Source organism: Corvus moneduloides, chromosome 2, assembly GCF_009650955.1.
Source record: "Corvus moneduloides isolate bCorMon1 chromosome 2, bCorMon1.pri, whole genome shotgun sequence".
NCBI lineage: Eukaryota > Metazoa > Chordata > Aves > Passeriformes > Corvidae > Corvus > Corvus moneduloides.
The window spans coordinates 113596174-113617587 of NC_045477.1; the positions used below are offsets into that span (position 1 = coordinate 113596174).

Here is a 21414-nt window from a genome sequence, read left to right on the forward strand (position 1 = left end):
TAAAGCCCATGGTTCAAAAGGGATTAGGGATCTCAGATCTTAGTCCTTCACTTTCAAGTGTATATTTTATTGTCTTACTTGATGTTCTAAACTAAGCTATTATAAAGTATAATGCTTCATCCTGGAGATATCCTCTTAGCAATAAATTAAATAAACTGTACAGGAAAACTGTTAAAGTAAACTGAATTTAAGAAAATGAAAATTACTTAATATACATAATATTGATATTATTCTGAAGTAAGGAGTACAAATTTCAAAATTAAATAATCATAGACAACAATCACAGTTTATTCCTAAGCAAAAGAATGCTTCTTCTTTCTTACCATTCTCCAGGTACTTCCTGGCTTTCAAAACACTTTTACAGACATTTTACAGACATGCGATATGAGGGTTTAGTACTTATTTATATACCTCAGGAGATTACCAAAATCTTTGTTTATAGTATGGCTCTCATAAGTTTCAACTTAAAAAAAAAAAAACTTTTTCATTGAATTGAATGTGTTTTAAAAGTTACAGAATTCTCTGTAAAGTGGTTAGTTGCATTGTTTTTCTCTACAGTGGTATATTTATCACTCTGAGATGCTTTAATATACAGAATCCTGTTTGAGAAAGGCTAGAAGGAAGAAATTTAAAAAAACAGACTGTTTTCCTTCAGCATGCTAGTGCACTGCCTATTAGAGGAGTCAAAGACTTTCAATACATAGTGGATACATGAGAAATCCGGTCTGGGCTGCTTTTACACAAAGGCATTGTTGTGTTCCAAACCTCCTCTGACATTCTGACCTCCTAAATCACTTTTTCTAAGACCCTTTCACTTTTATAGCATCTTTATCAGTATATCTTCCTCCTGTCCTTGTTTATTGCTTGCTTTTTTCTTCCCTGGGCTGTAAAGTGTGGTACCTTTTTTTACACTTCCTATTACCATTACAGAGGTCAGACAGCCTTGCTGTTCTCATCTTCACAAAAACCATCTCTGTTTGGCTAAACATGTCACTGTTGCCTTAGGGACAAGATTACAGAAATGTGCTCAGAAGATTGTGCTTTAAGCTGAAGTAGAAGATGGACCCTGAGAGTTTAAATTATGTGTAATAACCCAGAAATATATTATATTGTGATATGGAAGCTTTTAATAATCCTCTGGCCGGTTTCTTGAAACACAGGGGTTTGACCAAAAGGCCAGAATTAACTATATCTGAGTAGGTCACTCCTGAGAAATTTTCTCTTGCCCTATCCCAAATCTCATTGAACTTATCACAGATTTTTTTTTTTGTATAGGAAATTAAATAGTAGCACAACATCCTTTGTGAAACCCCTATCATTTTATGTCTTGTACTGAATTCATATTACTCAAATATGACCTGCTTCAGAAGATACTAGGCCTTTACATTCCCCAAGCAATGACTATAGCTGCATCTGGGGGATGGCTTTAACAACTGGTTTTTAAAGGACATTTTAAGTAGACAAAGTACCACTCGGAGACGTAGCTACTTGCATGTGTTGATTTAAATGAAAATAAATATGGCAGATACAAACTCCCCACACTAAAGCATCATAGATTTTTCTCTCCAAGAAAATACTAAAACTGGAATAAGTTAGGTTGAAACATCTGAAACCCATCAACAATGTTATAGTCAAAGGAAGACAGAACAAAGGAAACAATCTCAATACTCAGTAGCAAGCTGAAAGAAAACAAGTGTTTGGAATTGGTAAGAAAGTATTTCAAGAAAGAGAGTTATGTCATGCAATTGTTGAAAATCATGGTTTGCTTTTTGCAGTGGGCAAACCCCTCAACTCCAAAAGGTAAGGTAGAAATGGAAAATGCTCAAAGAGGAGCAAGATGAATAGCTGAATATATTCAATATATGTTTATGAAGAAAGTAAGAAAATATATACTGTATCTCTGTATCCTGTAAACCAAATTACTCCCCTGTGGCACAATCACAAGCTCTTACATTTATGGAATTTCTTATCCAAGATGGTACTATGTAAATCAAAATTTCAAAATCAAACATAATATCATTAAAAATCCTCTGAAGATTAATGTGAGTATTTAATAGATTATTTTTCTACTTTTACTTGTATTTCAACTGTAAGCGGTAGGACTTGCCCTTTTTTAAATAGTGTAATTTGTTCTCAGATAAAATCACAGCAATATTTCCAGGAAAGCTAAGATCTCATTTATTCTTTTTGTGGGATTGAGTTTTACAGGCCTTAGAAGATTGGTTGCTGTTTCCCTTTTTTACCTTTGCAAAGATTCTCTCCTTTGTTGCTCAATATTGTGTGATACAATATTTATTGAAACAACTGGAAAAAGGTGAGGTAGGTTAACTAAATTTTGGTTAAAGTGTTATCTCTGTCCAAGTTGCTGACAGCTGCTGCTTTATGTGGCTTCCAGGCTCCAAACAACATGCAAGGTTCAAAATCACATCAAATTTCAGGTTAAAACAGATACGAGATGGAGTTTGGTTCACATTGAAGTGAAAGAAAATCCCAACTGTTAGCCAAGTTCAGGATTGTTTCAGTCAAAATCAATCTATATTATTTCACCTGACATATTACTTACTTGCTTTGTTTTTCCATACTTGCTACCCTGAGACTTTCCCAGCGAGAATTAAGTAGATTCATTTGTTCTTGGATTTCATTCTCTTCCTCATCTGAAAGTTTTCCAGTTGACAGAAGTTGACTTCCAACTTGCAAAACATTACCAACACGTCCTTGGTGAGCTGTTAACTCCATCATGAAACCCTGACAACAAAAAAAAACCCCAAACAATCCAGGTTTAAGTTGCATTCTTTGAAAGGAAAGAACAGAATTGCACCATTTTGCAAACATGATTTTCAACCTCACTTTTAATTTTTTCAACCCCTCCCAAAACCTTGTAACATAAACCAGAAATAAACCAAAAAGAAACACTTTCACTTTCTTCAAAGGGCAAAAAGTTATTTAGTTGGTGAAGAGGAGGCTGAGGGGTGGCCTTATTGATTTCTGCAACCTAAAAGAAGGTTGCAATGAGGTGGGTATAGTAACAAAGAATAGAATAAGAGGAAATGGCCTCAAGTTGCGCCAGTGGAGGTTTAGATTGGATTTTAGGAAACAAAACATTCCACTGCATGTTTAAACATTAGAATGGTCTTCCCAGGGAAGTGGTTGAGTCACTGTCCTCAGACGTGTAGATGCAGCAGGAACATGGGTTAGTGGTGGACTTGGCAGTATTAGGTTAATGGTTGGACTTGAGGATTTCAAGGGTCTATGACTCTAGAGCAGAATCTCCAGTTTACATTCTCTGAATCAAAATTAATAAAAATCAAAACAAAACCCCAAAAAACAAACAAAGAGAATAGAATAAAAGAAATACATTCTGAAAGATTAGCATAAACATGTACCTCGTGGGTGTGAAACTGTTCTTTAACAACTTCTACGTCATTGGATATATCTCCTTGTGCTTGTAATGCATCTTCAGCAGAGAGAAGCCATGTGAGCACTTCTTCTAAAGCAGTTTGGTAGTTTTCAAGATCCATTCTAGCCCCCATCCGCACGGTGCTGAATGTCTTTTCTTCAACACTTCCTAAAAACTGATCAAAACCAAAATTTTAAGAGCAATGAAAATGGCATCTGCTCAGACTGATCTACAAAGGAAGAAAAGGAACACCACTATATTCTAAAAAAAAAAAAAAAAAAAAATCAGATGGCTAATACATAGAAGTACTTAGTACTACAAAATCAGTTAACTGACCGAGATCAGTTAAAAAAAAATCTCATATTCAATCAGTTATTTTACACTGGTATTCAAAATCCCTATCAAGTGTTCTGAATAATGAGAATAATGGGAGATACTTATTTACCACAGCAGCTCATAAAATGATATACTCAAAAAAATATCAAGTTACTTGCGGGCTTTGCAGAGAATATGTGCAAAACATGACATTTAAAAAACCCAAACCAACAAACCTCTACACTACATGCAATGCTAGGCTTGAGCAATCCACAGACACACATTTTGTGAAAACCATTCCAGGAAGTCAAAAAAGCTCAAAAACAAATGCGAAATCATAACTTTTTAAAACCAAGCAAAAGTGCATTACTGTTGATTTCTCTTTTCTGCAAAAGCCAACCTTGTAATTATTTTTTAGAAGCTGAGTGTCTCTTATGAGAACAGAAATCCCATTTCTGGTCTACTGCTTAAAGTCAAGAGAAATCAACAAGTATTTATTGATTAGTATAACAATAGAAAACAAGGACATAAGAGAAGCAAGGAATGCATTTGCTACAGAAAATACCTTCCCATAAGTTTTTCAAAAAGTTTTGAACAAGTTTAACTACTTTGTTAGGACTTTACTTTAAAAACAAACTATACATAAAAATATACTTATTCTTTCATTAAAAAAAAAAATATATATATATACACACGCCAAGGCATTTAATGTTTTTATAGCTAGCAAATTTTTTTTTTCTACTGATATACTTGTCCCAATAAAACACTCACAGCAGCTAATAAAGCCTTTCATTGCAGTTTAGAACTGAAAGTTAATCACTAGAGCCACAAGCAGGAACACAGAAGGCTCTGAGTTGGAAGGAACCCAGAGGATGATCAAGGCCAACTCTTATGTGAATGGCCCATATGGGATGAGAGCTCAACCAACTCAAATGACCTCAGGAAGTGTAATGCATGCCATGTAATCACTAAAAATGAAATTTTCAATCTTCACAACAACAGCTTCATTCTGAATTGTATAGATCTAATAATCACATGCAATTTTGGCAGATCCCTAAATATGTGTTAGGCTAGGTAATAGTCCTGACTCTATCACCACTTGCGTGAGAAACTCATCAGAAAAAGCAGGCTTGGAAATCTGATGAACTTTATAGTCTGGGATTTTTTTCTTTTTTTTTTTTTTTTTTAAAGGAAGTATTATCTTTCAGAAATATAAATAATGAAGCACAGAAAATGGGCGGCACATATCCCTTCTGCACAAATAAGTTTTTGGACTGTGTGTAGTTCTAGATTTCCAACAGTATACAATGCAGTAAGAAATTGCACCCAACCACATCACATTTCTGGAGCAAGATACAGTTTTTTCCACTGTGGAAAGGGATGACTTGATCATTTTTTCCACAGGTAATATTTTTTTTTTCTTTCCATAGCAATACTTCATGGGATATAGCCATATCTGTTACAGTGAAAAAAAAAAAAAGCTTTAACAGTTGAGTGAGGCTAGGGATATCATGTTTGTAGAGATCTGTGATAATCTATGTTGTCTGTATTTGTTTGAAAATTCTTCATCTGAAAATCCTTCTTTCTCTAGATCAGACACAGAGTACTGTCTCATGGATGACAAGTGTTTAACTAACTACCCCCAGCAACACTTTGTCTGAGGAACAACTACTAAGTATAATTTTTCCTAATGATCAGCATTTTCACTGCTTTCTCTCATGCTAACATAAATATTGCATGGAAATGCTTTCCAAAATCTTGCACTCATGACCTTCTATGACAAAATGGTGGCTGGACTAATTTCAGATCTGTTGCAATCTCTCTTGAAAAAGTATAAAAAAACCAAAAGACTCTAATAAAAACAGAAACCAAAAGAGTTTCTTGACAGGTGTTCCAAATTGTGTTCTCAATTTAAAAAAAAAAAAAAAAAGAAAAGGAAAGGAAAAGAACCCAGGCTTTTTTCTGACATAAGGAAAACAGCAAAAGATTAGAAGAAAAATACATAAGCCTAGAATTTTAAAATGGTAACACTATAGAATGTCTACAAGACAAAAAACACTCCTTGGAGGCAACAGTGGTTTTTGACTTGACAAAAATCATGTATAAACACTGTTACATTTCCTGTCTACTACTTCTGTCAGTTCTGTTTTCTCTCCAAAAGATAGCAATCCACCCTTGCTCACCCTGGATATCGAATGAAAAACAGCTATTGAAATCGGTGGAATTAGCTGTAAATGGAATACAAAACACTTAGAACTGGACAACTACTGACCTAAAGCTTATGGCACACTCTTTCTATTAAAAACCAAAGCAGGGTTTCAAAGTTCATTATAAAGATTATTCATCCCATAATAAACCTCAAATTTAAGTATGCAGATCCTACAACATGAAGAATAAACCACAATGAAATAATCCACAAAAGACAAACAACAATGAAAACTTCTGATCTTTATAAAACATATTGGTAGGCAACCAAACAGCATAACCTGTGAGTGTTCTTATTTATGAGTTTGTATGAAATCTCTTTGAAATTTATAAACCAGTGAGGACACTATCAAATTTTTAGGTGTTGCATATACCACATGGATGGCACAGATATGCAGCATTATTAACACAGACACCTAATGTAAGTCGTGATAGTTGTTTCTAACCATATTTTTTAAGAGAATGAGAAACAGTATGGACAGGCTGAAGTCAAATTGTTAGAGCCATAAAATGCTAGGAAGGCTATGCTTAGGAAAAAAAGCTGCCTAAATATGCATACAGTTTCATTCTTGAATCAAAACCTATTCTTAGTAAAGTATTTAACGAGTATGCAGCACAAACTTGGGTGCAGTTAGAGCAAAACACTTACACTTACTGAATAAAAACTTCAACAAAATCTCATTGTGATGGTGCACACCCCTCCCTCCTCCTTGGGTTGCACAACCATCTCAGAAATACTTGTGGGTCTCAGCCTTGAGCTCATCATAAATATTGTCTGTTCCCAGGAATTTATGTTGGCTAACAAGATCCTATTTTTTCATGAACAGTCTTGGAAACTCTTTTTTTTTGCCTAAACAAACTAAATAATGACCTGAGTGGGAAAACAGTTTTGTCATCCAACATTTAAAGAAAGTTACTGACCTAACTTGTGGCCAAGATGGAAAAATACTATGACTAAGACCAATTCTTTTGTGATGCTATAAGCAGTGGTCCTAAATTGAGACCCCTTGAGCTCCTCTGAGCACAGCAGGATGTGGACAGCAACCTCCCTCTGAGGGACATCCATCTCAGAGCCAGCGAACTCTCAAGTTTGCTATACTTTGGAGAGCACTGACCAACACCAGTGAAAAAGACACGAGAAATTTAGATATTTAATGAACATTAATGAACATTTAATGAACATTTAATGAACATGTGTCACATGGTAGTTAGGAATTTGTCAAGCAGTCATCTCACGGACTGTTTTGAAGAATGGTCAGCCACTTTTGCATGTAACATAATCCTGGTTGTTCTTATGGACTGATGTAGAAAGAAAAAATTGCTCTGGACCCATGTGTTGTCCTCTAGACTATCTTTTTTTTTTTCCTTTGCTTTCTGTTGGACATAAATGAATTATATCTAGATAATATGATGGGAATGTTAATCTCTGTACACTTTACCATCTTCTGCTTGGGTGTGGGGGCTGAAAGACCCCAGAGACTCTGAAGATTTTATTTAAAGTATAGTAAGTGAAAATAAAAATCCTCTGACCTTCAGAAGCCAGGAAAAATGAGATATCCCTGGCAAATGTATGAATTAATTCACAGAGTTTAAACCATGAGCTTGCACTCCCTTCAAGGTGAGAAAGTGAGGGGACAAAATGTTCCTCACCTGCTATTGCATTATGTTCCTAAAGGGAGGAGAAGGATTAGTTCTGTGAACTCAAATTCTTCAAGAATGTTTCTATTAATACATAAGGACTGATTCTGAGTTTTAGAAAATAGTTGGGGAACTATTGAAAGTCATTTTACAGGAAACATTTATGGTTTATTCCAGCACTCTTATTTATATTATATATTTCCTTCCTTCAGAAACTGCCTGTCCCACTGGAAAAGGTAAAGAATGAGGCTCTAGACGTTTAGAGCTTTTAAACTCAGAGACACAAAATTTTAAAGAAACATTTTTTAGTAAAGGCAAATTTAAATTCAGAGTATCTTTTTCATTTTGAACACTCCTTTTGCAGGATTACAGCCTCAGAAAATAGTTCACATTATTCATTCTCTAACTATGCCTTCTATCATGTAAGAAGGAAACCATTGCTTATTCTTTCAGTTCCTCCAACTTTCTCATTACAAAATTTATTTTATGTGTCTCTGTATTTCAAAATTATGACTGTTAAAATGTTAAATGATAAAATGGTCTTTTCAATAATCAAGACTATGTTTTCTCAACAGATAAGTCCAGCCAGAATAGTTCAGTCATTTCTGGTAATAAAACTTATAAGATAAATTGGTTCAGACTGCTTGTTAATATAATGTTAACAATTTTCTTGTTCTAAATGAGGCAAGCACTTCCATTTTACTAACTGTTTAAAAAATGTCTTTGTAAATGAATCTTGAGTAAGAAAGATTTTTTTTCTATTTTTCTGAAAATCCACAAAGGTTTGGCCTTATGATAAGTCTGAAAAATTGCAGGTTTTGCTTGCTCAGTTGAGACAAGTTAGATTTTTAGTACTTGATTTTCTCAGTAGTTCCATTTCTACTGCATATGTTTCCACCTGGATGAATTGACCTGTCCTTGCAACTGCAGTTTTGAGATGTAGTAGATTATTAGGTCATTAAAAATCAATGGAGCTTAGGCAAGGTATATGCTGAAGAGAAAAGACAGAGCCAGGCAGTATTGATGAAACTACACTCACTACAAAGGAAGGAAAATGTAGCAACTATTGACAGGAAAGTGGTAAAAGCAAATGAATCTCTCCAACTACTCTACTAGGTACAGCTGGTAGAAATAAAGACTGAAAGAGACAAATAAAGAACTTATTGGCACTAAAGCAAAAGTTTGCACCTTGGGTTCTTGTGGCAGGACATGTCTATCTCCTCCAGATGGTTGGTGCATATGCAAGAGATAACCCAGGTGGGTCACAGGCCCAGCATGGGGTCATCTCTGGCACCAAAAGGGCTCAGGCTCCCTGCTAAGAATCTTCTTGACTAAAAGACATGGTTCTTATGTCTATAAAAGCCCACACAACTGTCACAGAGGCAGAAGCCTGCTACACACAGGCACTGAAAATGTGCAAGACTTCTTCCCAGAGTCTGGACACAAATTCCGTGGTTACTTTCCTGGGAATTGAGGGAAAGGATTTTGATGTGTGCTCCATCAGGAATTGGATGGTAAGAGATGTTGGATCCTAAGTTATACTATTTCTTCGCTAGCTGTAAAATTGATGGTACCTTTAACCCCGCGTGTTATATTAGTGTTCCCTTTTGCCTTATTCCTGTGTAGTAATAGTCTGTTTTAAGTCTTCTGTCTGTTAGTTTTGTGTCTATTAAATAAATAATTCATTCTATAATGGACTGAATCAGCCATTATTAAAGAACTTATGAATGAGAGTGAGTCCTGGGGTGCTGGACACCTCAATAAAGCTACTGCCTGCTGCCAGAGGCCTGGGCAAAAGGCAGAGACTTATTTAAACCCACATCCATTCATAACAGCTCTAGAGTGTAGAAGTTGCCTTAAAACAACTGAAAGACTGAAAAAAAACCTGGAATCAATTGGCTTGGGGAAGAGACTAAGACTAGGAACTGTGAGGACAGGTAAGATAGTGTTAAGACATAAGAGACAGGAATCAAGGCTGCCAGCCACACATAATGATCAAATTTTCTAACAAGCTAAAAACTGTTTCATTTTGCATACACAGTCAAGTGAGTCAGTGCTTCACCAAAAGGTTTTCACCTTAGCTTGCTTTCTTCAACACACCTGTACTTGGAAAACTATCAAATCAGGTTTTGCTTAGTAGCTGCTTGACACAAAGTGTATCAAAACATACTGCTTGACACAAAGTGTATCAAAACATACTGCTTTTATAAAGTCTCCAGGGAAAATTTTCAGCCTCTTTATTTAAGTGTTTTAATTTTGTTGAGTTTTTCTGATTATAAAATGCATTTCTGTTTGTAGCATTGCTGGTGACAAGACACCAGTACCTGCCTCTCTAAGGAAGGCACTTCCTATTCAATCAATTAAGAACCACGGCTCCAGACAGTAATAGGAGTAGGTGTGGATGTGTAAATCAACTGTCTGTGACTGAATGGAATTACTTTCATCATAAACCTACAACAAAATTATGATTTCTTCCTGTTGAAAGGGTTAGTCTACCTACCATTCTTCAAACCTTCCCTTTCCTGATGAAAGACCAGGGCACATTTTAAAGGCAAGTATACTTCAGGCACTGTCATGTCACGCAGTAGACTGTGAGATCATTTGGCCTCTATATAATACATAAATAAGACTCCACTCTACTTAAAGAAAGGTGAAATTTTCACCCCAGGATAAGTTTTCACTATAAACTAATGACTCTTCACAGAACTCTCCGGCAGTAAATAGTAACAGGGTCCTGATGAAAGTATATCATAGGTCAAGAAGCCTGGGGCCTTTTCCCCAGTAGTGCTACCAAAAAGGTAACTCCTAACCAGCAAATTCAGATTATTTGAGAAATTTCCATAGTGTTTTATACTGTCACATACACACACACAAAAAAGGAAAAGGTAATTTTACCCACTAGTGATGATCATACCACCTAAAATTTGAGTTGTGGTCACAGTATAATTCAGTAGCAGGAGAAATATTCAAGATTGAATAGATAATGGTCATTTTTACTTAATTTTCATTTTTAAGATGCAAATTCTAAATGAGTTAGGACTAAAATAACATCCACTTTGAAGCAGACTGCTCTGAGAAAGAAATTTTAAAAGTCTTTAGAGATCTTCAGTGTCTCTTCTAGCTTAAACCATTCTATGAAATGTTCTATGTTCTAAATTGTATTCTCACAATCTCCACGTGGAGAAAAACTACTGAATGTATAAACAGAAAACTTAAACAGAAAGAGGTAAATTATTTCTTAGCCAACAGAAATGCAAATGGATTGTCCAAAAATGTATTGAATTATTTCTTTAGCATGTCATACAGGAGATTGAGATAGAAATGTAGACTGCACCCTTTTTCTCTCTGGCAACAGACAAATCAAGAAACAAACATGAAAAGGTATCCTGCTAAATACAAATGGAGACTTCAAGATTAAGATTACAGAAATGCGGGCCAAGGGTAAAAAGTGAAAAAAAAATTAAGCTTTTTTTTTTCCACATATACTTCATTGTGAATTCTACAGCTTTATAGTTCAAAAAACTATGAAAATGTATATATATGGCTCTCTCATTCAGGAAGAAAAAGTAGCCTTCTCTTTCTATCATCCCATTCAGTTGTTGTTACTTCTGTTCTTTTTTCCTAGTCTCTCTCTCTTCTGCTACTGCTGTCAGCAAAATCTGTGCTATCCCAGTGCATAAAAGACCCTCCAGTCTTCTCAATAAAAACATTTCAATTCAAAACTCTTTTTATATATTAACATAGTGCAATATCAAAATGCCTTTGAAAGCATCAACAGCCACAGCAATTAACTACAATGAGATACATCTCTAGGATAATTTTTTTCTTTTGAGAAATAAAGATTCTGGGGCAAGAGCTAATTAGTGGACATACTAATCAGTTTCTGCGAAGTTGAGGTTGAGGTCCTGGAGATTTCAGAGTATTCAACATTATGTGCTATTAGAGTTCGAAGGAATTATTAAAATATGTGGTTTTGCAAAGTCATCTAAAATCTTGGATAGTGAAATTTGCTTGAATAGGCTGAATATCCCATTCATGGCTCTTACACGGTTTATCCATATTGTATTTAAACTCTCTCAAAATGTATTTCAGTTTCTATTAAAGAGGCTCTCCTTCTTCAATGGAAACCACTGCAATGAATATATTTTCAATTTCAAATTAAACACTAACCAAAAGGTTGTTACAGAAGAGGTTCACGTGATTTAATGTTTTGGGTTTTTTTATAATTCTGTAGTGTAACTACCTTGCTTGTAGCTACATGTTCTGAATAATAAATCAAAAGCTGAGAATCAGTCAAAATGATAAGCAATCATCTCACAATGGGGTTTTTCTCCTCTTCTGAATGCAGAGCTTCAGGTTTATAAATTGGGTATTAATACAGAAAATATTAAAGTATTTCCAAAAGATAAAAATAAGAACTACCAAGAAGTCCTTCTAGAATACTGAAACCTATGTAGAAAACTTTCCTAAATGCTTACAGAGAGCAGCAACTGGATAGAAGAACAGGATAAAAATCCACTGAGGACTTTTAAATATAAAGATGCCATATCCAGCTCAGGAAATTTCTGAGCCACGAATCAGTGGAGAGTAAGTGAGACTACTCAGATGTAGTTAGATACAATTACTAATGAGGTGGGCATGAAACAGTGAGTTACAAGATTCTAAATTCTAATTATAGAGACAATGTACAACTAATACGTAGCTTTGTAGCTACTAAATTCCTAATAGACACTAGTAATTCTGAAATTGTCAGTTTAAAAAATACATTATAAATGTACTGTTTTGAAGTCATATTCTTATCTATCTTTACTTTCTTTCTCAATATTTGTTTTCATATTCCCTTTTCCACTTTCCTTTGCTAGTTGAGATCTAGCAAAAAGCAATTTCTTACTTCTAGAATTTCACACCTATTGGGATTTATTTATTTATTCATAGTACATTCTTATATATATAAAAATTAGTTATTTTTGCTCTTAAAATGATTACCAGAATGTTGAAACAGAATCTCCAAATATTTTATCAAATACTTTTTCCTGATATTGCTTATGTAGCAGAAAAGAATTACAGGTGCCTTACAGGTTAAATTTTGCCAAGCAATATTATCCTTCCCCATATGATATAGAAATGTACCCATATTCACTAAAATGTAATGCATGACTCTAAGCTGCAGGTATTAGATAGCATATTCATTGCAGTATCCATCATGTATATGGACAGAAAGAAAAAAAAAAAGCCAGGAACAAGGCTACAGAGTGAAAGGAGATGTTAAAAATGGGAAAATTAGGAGGCTGAACATGAATGAGTTAAAACTTAGTTCAAGCCATCGCTGCAGAAGAGAGTGATTTTGAGACTGAATTTAAAAGAGCCAGGAGAACCAGGGAAAAACTAGAAGTAGCAAAAGATGGCACAGCATAACAGAGAAAGCATTTCCTTGGTGATGTAGAGAAGATACAAGAGCACTGTGATTAAGAGTGTGAATAGAAATAAAGAGCTCCGAGAAATAAGGTAATTTTTAAGACCAAAGGTATTGGACAGAAATGGAATGTACTCTGGAAAGGAGTGGTCAATTATAAATGGACTAGAGGACACTTTTTAAAAGGTAATCATACTGAACATAACGACATTGAGGGGCTGGAGTAACATACAACACATAATGTACTGTGGAATTATACTTTCTTATTCATTTTGCAAACACAATTCAAGTGGGAAAACCCATGCAAACCATGTAGTCATTTATTGTTATCATACCTCAGTATCTTTTAGAATGGAAACAATGTTGTAGAACCTTTATTTTTTGATCCTACTATTAAATTCAAAGGAAGTTATCCCTAGTGAACTGAGTACAGGAACATTACACTTGCCCTAAAACACTACACTAAAAAAACCAAAAGTTCTCAGTGAATATAGAAACCAAAATTAATAACAAAAGTGTCACTCTCTTTTTACATGTCTAACACCTCAACAATGAAGGTCATTTGTTAAGTGTATGAAACAGGCTGTGCTGAACAGAAAAACACCTCAGCACAAACAACAAAGCAGCTTGGGATGCACACAGTGAACATGCCTCCTTTATTAATCCTGTAACAGTCAGTCAATGCCTTTTTCATTTCATCCTCCCCTCATCTCACTGATGGTCTTTGACTTGCATCTGAAGCTGCTGCTCTCTCTGACACAATCAGTGTATGCATGATTCTTTTTTTTTATTTATTTTATAAAGGAATCTTTTAAGCTCCTTATCTCTGCTCTCTCTCTCCCCCCCTGTCCCTCACCTCCTCCTCCCTTTTCTGGTTTGTGTTTTTTGTTTGTTTCTGACAGACAACAGAATTATTTTTAAAATTCTTTTGTTATTACTCCAGAAGCAAAGTATTAGAATAAAAAACAGAGAAAAATCAATATTAGACCTGCCTTATTTTTGCAAAAATATATTGAACTGAAATTGATATGTGTTCTCCACCAAATACAGCACAAACCACTTCAAACTAACAGACAGAAGACCTTCTCTCAAAAGGAAGTTAGGAAAATGTTTTATATCCTTCTAGAGTGAAGAAGTATCAACTGTAGTATGCAAGAATTGGCAATTCAGAAGCTGACACAAACAATATACTGGACCAACAGTTCATAAGTCAATTGTAATTTTGTTCAAATGAAGATAAAAAGCACGTTTGGTAGAAGCTGAAAAATATTGTTACATTAGCTAGGATGCAAATACCAAAGAGAGAAAGAAATCTGGAAAGATTACAGCAGAAATAAAGGAGGTAGGAAAATATAAACATGGAAGACTGCCTATATAAACATCAAACAAAAAACCTGCATATCATATTTCTACCTGTCTCCACTTCTTGTGGTTTCAACTTCCTCTAAACACACATAACAATTCAACATGTATTAATGGGAGCTATGCTTTAAGTCAAACCAGATTTTTATTATTTTCTTATTCATGCTTAGGAGGTAAACACTTTTTTTTTTTTTTTCTTTCAAAATATTTTCCAAATGACTTGCAAACAGCCCTCAGAACTAATTCCACAACAGATTGCTACTGTTTTCAAGTAAAAACTTTCAAGTAATAATTTTTGGAAAATTCCATTTTGTACTCTTTTAAAACACACATCTGTTTTCTAAAGTTTGATGCCTCACTACATCATCCACAGTTTATTTAAACTACTGTTTCAGCTCTAATGACACCACTATCAAGAATCTGAAATTTCCTTCTTTCATTTCTAAGAATTATTTATTCAATCAAAATAAATCTATTATTCCTTTGCTACAGTTAACTAAGTTCTAACAAAACAAATGCTTTCTGTCCAAACACCATGTTGTTCCATACAATCTTTCTATTTTTGAAGTTCTTATTTTTGCTATGTGTTATTATGATTTCAGGACTGGAATTTCTAAATAAAGCTTGATCATTTAAAAATTTTTTTGTTACCCTCCACCCCAAAAATATTTTTCTTTTAAAAGGTATTATTTCTTCCTCCTTTTTGCTTTAGCTCACTGATGACCACAGCCTGTATTATTAATGCAGACTGTGCAATAATACTAACATACCTGTATATAATAATATTGCTTAGAACACTTATAAATCTTATGAAACTATAAAGCAAAATTCCTTAATACTACTGTATATAGAGAGAGATGTCTTTGCTGTAGGAAATAAACATGGAAAATCTAGGAATATTTTCTTTTCTATACTTGGATCTGAAGTCCGTACATGCAGACCAAAACTAAAAAGTACACGTTGCAGTATCTTAGAAGAAGAGTCTTCTACACAAGCATTACAATTCACAGCTTCTATTGCATCAAAGTCAGTAGGGGAAATAAAGAAACCAGGACTTTCACGACAGTAGAAATACGCAATCCGGATTTTGCAAAGGTCACTGCTTCAGGTAAACATGCAGACCTCCCTGCCATACAAATGTGAACTAACAAACAATACACAACACTTCCTACAGACCCTGAAAACATACAATTCTAATAGCATTGTTGAAAACAATAGAAACAACAACAACAAAAAGGTTACCTACTATCTCACAAAACAATGATTTGGGCAAAAGGACATTCAGGAAGCAGAAAGACTCACTGGCTCTGCAGGGGAGTGGGCAATTAACTGTTCATTCACTTCTCAAAATCAATAGAACCATTTGTCACACACCAAAAATATTTTAGATTTTACCATATAGAGTACTATATGCACCTGGGGGCACAAAGGTTTTCTCCACAGAAGTCTTAACACTTTCTACTAGAGTAAAACATGAAGCTATTTCCTAAAAGTTACAGCTACACTTGGGCACAGGCATTTTAGGGGCACAATGCATACCCTGCACACATTATTTGAAGCTATCTTAATTAAAAACCCTCTTCTGTTTTATTTTAGCTGAATAGAACTCAACCATGTGATAGTGTAAGGCAGGACAGGAAATCAAGACAAATTATATAAAAGTAGGGTAATTAAAACTCAAGGAGTTTTAATTGGAAAATGCAATCCTTAAAGTTTTCATCATTTTCATGTATGTTTAACCAACACTTCAGGTAATCCTCTGGAAGCCATTATATGTTAAAGGGAATGTATCCTGTCACACTGCACATAAAGACAAAGAAAGATAAGATGAAACTACAGGGGCCAAGGAAGCTTCCCTCGTTGATGAGGCCCAGCAAAACCCCTGAGAAAGCTGAGGCTCTAAACTAAACTTTCTCTCCTATTCCTGAGCACATGAAGAAAAAAAGCTGCTGCTGCAACATCAACATGCAGGATTTCTTTAGGGTTTTGCTTTTTTTTTTTTTCCGGCATTAGTAATAATTCTCATCTGGACACAAAAAAATATTATTAGATTAGCATATGAAGCAGACAATCTCATCTTTGCTGTCTTTTTAATTTATTAATGTCAAATCCAGATAAATTATTTAGTAATAAAAATTCTTAATAAACTAAGATTTAAAATAAAGTAATACTATCTAAAATTACAAAGCAAAATTTCATCATACTATTGAGAAATCCACCTGTTATACAGAGATGAGGAAAATTCTAACAATAACGCTGTTCAGAATGATGCTATAATATTATCTCTAGACAAATACTTTAAATTGCTTTTGCATGCTAAACTGTTCTGTTGATTTGAGAAGTTTTTCAAAAGACTTGAGTTCTATATCAAATTTTTATTTGCATTTCAGAGGTTTTAATAGGTGTAATGAAAGAGTGCTAAGAGTGAATTGCTTGCTTTCTCAATCTCAGACTAAATTCACTTTTTTTGTGTGCATAAAGTGAAAGGCCTTTCTGAAGTGTTTGAAATGGGGATGCATAATGACTTCAAATGGTACAAATCCTCAAATTACTTCAATTTCTGTTCTCAGATTAAGAAAAAAATGAACACCAGTCTATTTACCAGTAAGGATTTTCATTAACATTGTGTGCTACATTTTATCTAGCCCTTCCTTTGCATCAAATCCACTGCTGATACAAGCAATTCTGCACTGTTGCCTAAATTCTACAGGCCAGAAGGGGGATTAAAATTTACTCAGTAACATATTATGGATATTAAAAAAAAAAAAAAAAAAAGTTCACGTTGAAGGAATATGTGTCACTCTTTGCTGTATCTACAACCATCTTTAACATACCATACACATACTTTATGTTCAAGAGACCCAGTGGCACAAAATTACTTAAAAGAACATTTTAAATATTATATATCCTTTATATTTTATTTCATATTTTTTGTAGGCCTTGAACAGTAGGCTATTTAACAACCAAGAAAACAAGTTTCTTTCAAGAGAGGCAAAAATACTCGAAACTGCAAAATTCAGTGATTTTTTTTTAAGTGAATCCTCTCACTCATATTAACAAGGTTTTAATTTTGGCAAGACCAGATTTCAAGTACAGTTTAGAACTTTTATAATAGACTTTTTAAAAAAAGAAGCAGTTATATTACTGTTCAACTTTGAAAAAAAGAAACTCTTGGTAAGAGTGCTTTTCAAAAAAATACCGATGGAACTTAAAATAGCACTGAAGCTTGTTAAAAGCATCTAAAATGACCTATAAGAAAAAAATAGTCGAGGTAAAAGTGTGTTATTGAAGGTATGTACAGTTGTCTGTCCAAAAATACATATACCAATAATGTAATCAGGAAATGACTGGTATAACATTTCCATGTTTCTAATAGGAAAAAAAAAGTTACAGAAACCTTACACTTTAAAAGTAATGCAAATCAAGTTCACCTATTAGAAAATGGTTTTGTTCTTAAATATTTCCAGCCAGTTACAGGTACACTCATGATTATGACATTATCAGTTTATTCAGAGTTACTGGATTCGATCTGAATATACAGCAGATAAAGTTATATTTTATCTAGGAATTTTTACTTTCTGAATAACATATTACCCTTTCTTATCACTCAGCAAGGAACACACTAATAGTTCACATGGGAAATTCCACATTACATTTCCAGTGTCCCTTTGTTTAAACAAGCTTTACAGCTATTTTTGACTAAAAAATTAGTGTTGAAAAGGTCTTACATAAAAATAAAGGTTTCTCTCATGTTTTTTAAGGTCAATTAAGAATGAAAGTTAAAAAGGGATGCGAAAGTCAGTAAGTAATTGCTTTTTATGACAAACTCACGAATTGTCATTACCCATTAGAGGTGGAAAAAATCCCCACCTTCATTAGTGAATGTGAACAGGAACTTGTACAGGGATTAGATAACTGCATAGGTCTGCGGAGCAGAGGAAGCTGAAAGCCTGAAATTGCATTTCTGAGCTCCTGGGCTGATTCCTGCTACCTGCCACCTACAAGCAGCTGGGACTGGTTGTAAGTTTTGCTAAAAAATGGTCTAGACATGATTTAGCATGCTCTAAATCCTGCCATTATTGAAGAGGCAGAAGACAGAAGCACTCCTGGTGAGGCTGATCATGAATTGTGCTTCTGCCCATAGACTGTTTACACTGGGAAAAATGCCATCTCATGATTATGCAAAAACCACCTGCTGATGAAAAGAAGCATCCTAAAAAGATTTCATGTCGGGGAAGAGAATGGAATTTGGAAATAAGGTGGAAAAGGTGCTGACTAGAAGATCCTGGAAGTAAGAAAAAATCCTGTAGATCAGAGAATTAAAGAATATGTCAAATTGGGACGGATTGATTCCATCTCCCTGCTCCTCACAGGACAACCTAAAACTAAATCATATGACTAAGACCAACATACAGACTCTTCTTGAACTCTTACAGGCTTGGTGCCATGACCACTTCACTGGGAAGCAGGTTCCACTCACTGACAGTCCTCTCATTGAAGAGCCCTTTCCTCATGTCCACTCTGAACTTCCCCTGACGCTGCCTCATAGCACTTGCTTGTGTCCTGTTCAACAGAGAGATATGTGGAGACAAGTAGCAGGTGATGCCTAAGAATTTTGGTCAGTGATGTCCAATATCTGTAAATGTAAAGCAGTGGCAGAGCTCAAGCTGATGGCAGCAGCAGCCTCTCTGTCCTGGCAGGGAAGTTGAGACCTCATGAGCTCAGCTGTGGGGGAAATCAAATGAGTGAGCATGTGAAATAAAGTAGACTGAAAACTCTGATATATTGAAAACTAGATCCACTACAAGTTATTGCTTACCCATGTGAGTACTAATATTTCTGACAACAAAAACTCTTGAAAAAGAATCTAAAGTAAACATTCAAACAAAAAAAAAAAAAAAAGAAAAAAAACCCACAAAAACGAGTTAGAATTGCTGCTGGGGTCTACACACAAAGCAGTGACAGGAAACAACTGCCATCTTGACAGACCTCCAGGCTCAGACAAGAAGCCATCAATTTTCCAGACTGTTATTGAAAATGTAAAATATATAAACACACTTGAAAATGTTTGCTTCATCATTTTTCAAACTGTTCCTTGAAGACATGGCATTCAGGAGAGCTCCCTAAGAATTCCAGAAGACTTGCACTTAGCTTGATTTTTTCCATCTCTGCATTTCCTGGTTCTGACCTCTGGTGGCAGATTTTGCTATTATATTATACTTAGTCTGAATCCTAGGGATTTCACTTAGCTCTAAAGAAACAGATCCTAGCTTTCCAAACAGAGCAAGATTCTATTTAAATGAGAACACCTAAGCTAACACGTGGGACTATCATTATACTTGTTGCCCAAATTATATCCATCATGATCTGATGGTTAAATGTGCAGATAATTCAGTATTTCTGAAGTTTTCCAAATTCTACTTTAAATTCTTCCATAAATTCCCCCCAATGCTGACACAATGAGATATTTTCTGTGTTAAGTATCTTACATTAGAAATATTACCAAAAAGTTGGAACTAAACTTCTATTTGGTTGTACTTAACTGTCTTCTGATGCCTCTCCAAAAGAGGACTTTGCCATAAGGTAAACAGGACAGTATTTAGATCACAGCTTCTAGGTAAAAGAAAGATCTGGTTTAGTTCAAAGCAAAGCAATGAAACAATCCTGCGATGCTGTACCACTAAATTCTGTGGCACAGACGAACCCTGAAGGGTCCCAGAAAGAAGGTCTCACAGCAGGTTTAAAGAAGTTAAATTGCTGGCAGAAGACCAAGAGTGTGGCAAATTCAGGGTCTAGAAAACCACCATTCTCAAGGGCAAGACTGTCAGAAGGATTCTGTGCTGGGTGAATAAATTCAACTTAATTTTATAGGGAGCTTTTAGTGACTTTTCAAATTAATTATTTTAGTTATGAACTGACTGACAAAGTCCCACACAGAAACTCTGTAAAATCTAAATAAAAAGAAGACACAAGCAAAGCTGCATTACAAAACTTCTGTAAAACAAGAGTAATGACTGGATGGTTAGGAATTTCTCACAAACTAATAATGACAAGGTTGAAGGCTGAGGTGAAGCCTCTAATGCTTAGGACCCAAATCAAATCATTATGTGCCAGTGAATACTGTCCCCATTTACCACTGCTTCATCTCAAATTATTTCAATTCAAATATACTGAAGCTTGTCAGTTTAAATGTTAAAGAGTAATTCTGCACACAAACTGTGTTTCATATAATGTGGAATGAAGAAAATATATCTCCTGCCAAAAGAAAAAAAATCTACAAGCTTAGAGATCAATGGGTTTGATTTCAAATAACAAATAATTTAAGGCAGCCAAACTAACAGACTCACCTTTCAGACAGGACCTGTCAAAAGCTTATTTACAGAAGTACGAGTCTGAAAATATACATAGATTTTGTTCATCCCCATTTTTTCAATGCTTATATTTTCAGCACTGTTTTTCCAACAGGAATAGAGGTCACCCTCACTCAGTTTGCAGGTGGCAGCAAGTTGGGTTAGAGCATTGATCTGTTGGAGGGTGGAAGACCCTGCAGAGGGGATCTGGACCAGGCTGGATTGATGGGCCAATTGCACGAGGTTCAACAAGGCAAAGTGCAGAGTTCTGCACCTGGGTCACAGCAACTCCAGGAAAATCTTCGGGCTTGGGACAGGGGGGCTGGAAAGCTGCCCAGAAGAAAAGGACCTCGGGGTGCTGGTCAACAGCAGCTGAACATGAGCCAGGTGTGCCCAGGGGTCCAAGGCCAATGGCACCTGGCCTGGATCAGCAATACCATGGCCAGGGGCAGGCATTGTATCTCTGTACTCAGCACTGGTGAGGCCACACCTCAAATCCTGTGTTTGATTTTGGGCCCCTCACTACAAGAAAGACATTGAGGGGCTGGAGTGAGGCCAGAGAAGGGCAACGAAGCTGGAGAAAGGTCTGGAGCACAAGTGTGATGAGGAGCAGCTGAGGGAGCTGGGAGTGTTCATCCTGGAGAAAAGGGGGCTCAGGGGAGACCTTGGGGACCTTATTGCTCTCTAGAACTACTTGAAAAGACTTTGTAGTGAGGTGGGGTTTGGTCTCTTCT

At 35.3% G+C, this 21414-nt stretch overlaps 1 protein-coding gene across 10 annotated transcripts in view; it reads right to left on the reverse strand.

Annotated features, from left to right (window-relative positions):
• Positions 1–21414, reverse strand: part of DMD (dystrophin) — a 1179964-nt gene that overhangs the window by 722215 nt on the left and 436335 nt on the right. For all 10 annotated transcript variants that reach the window (XM_032100882.1, XM_032100878.1, XM_032100881.1 and 7 more), the window contains 2 exons: positions 3384–3572; positions 2564–2745 (listed from right to left, as the gene is read on the reverse strand). In XM_032100882.1, coding sequence (XP_031956773.1) covers positions 2564–2745; positions 3384–3572 — 371 coding nt within the window. The remainder of the gene's footprint in view (positions 1–2563; positions 2746–3383; positions 3573–21414) is intronic.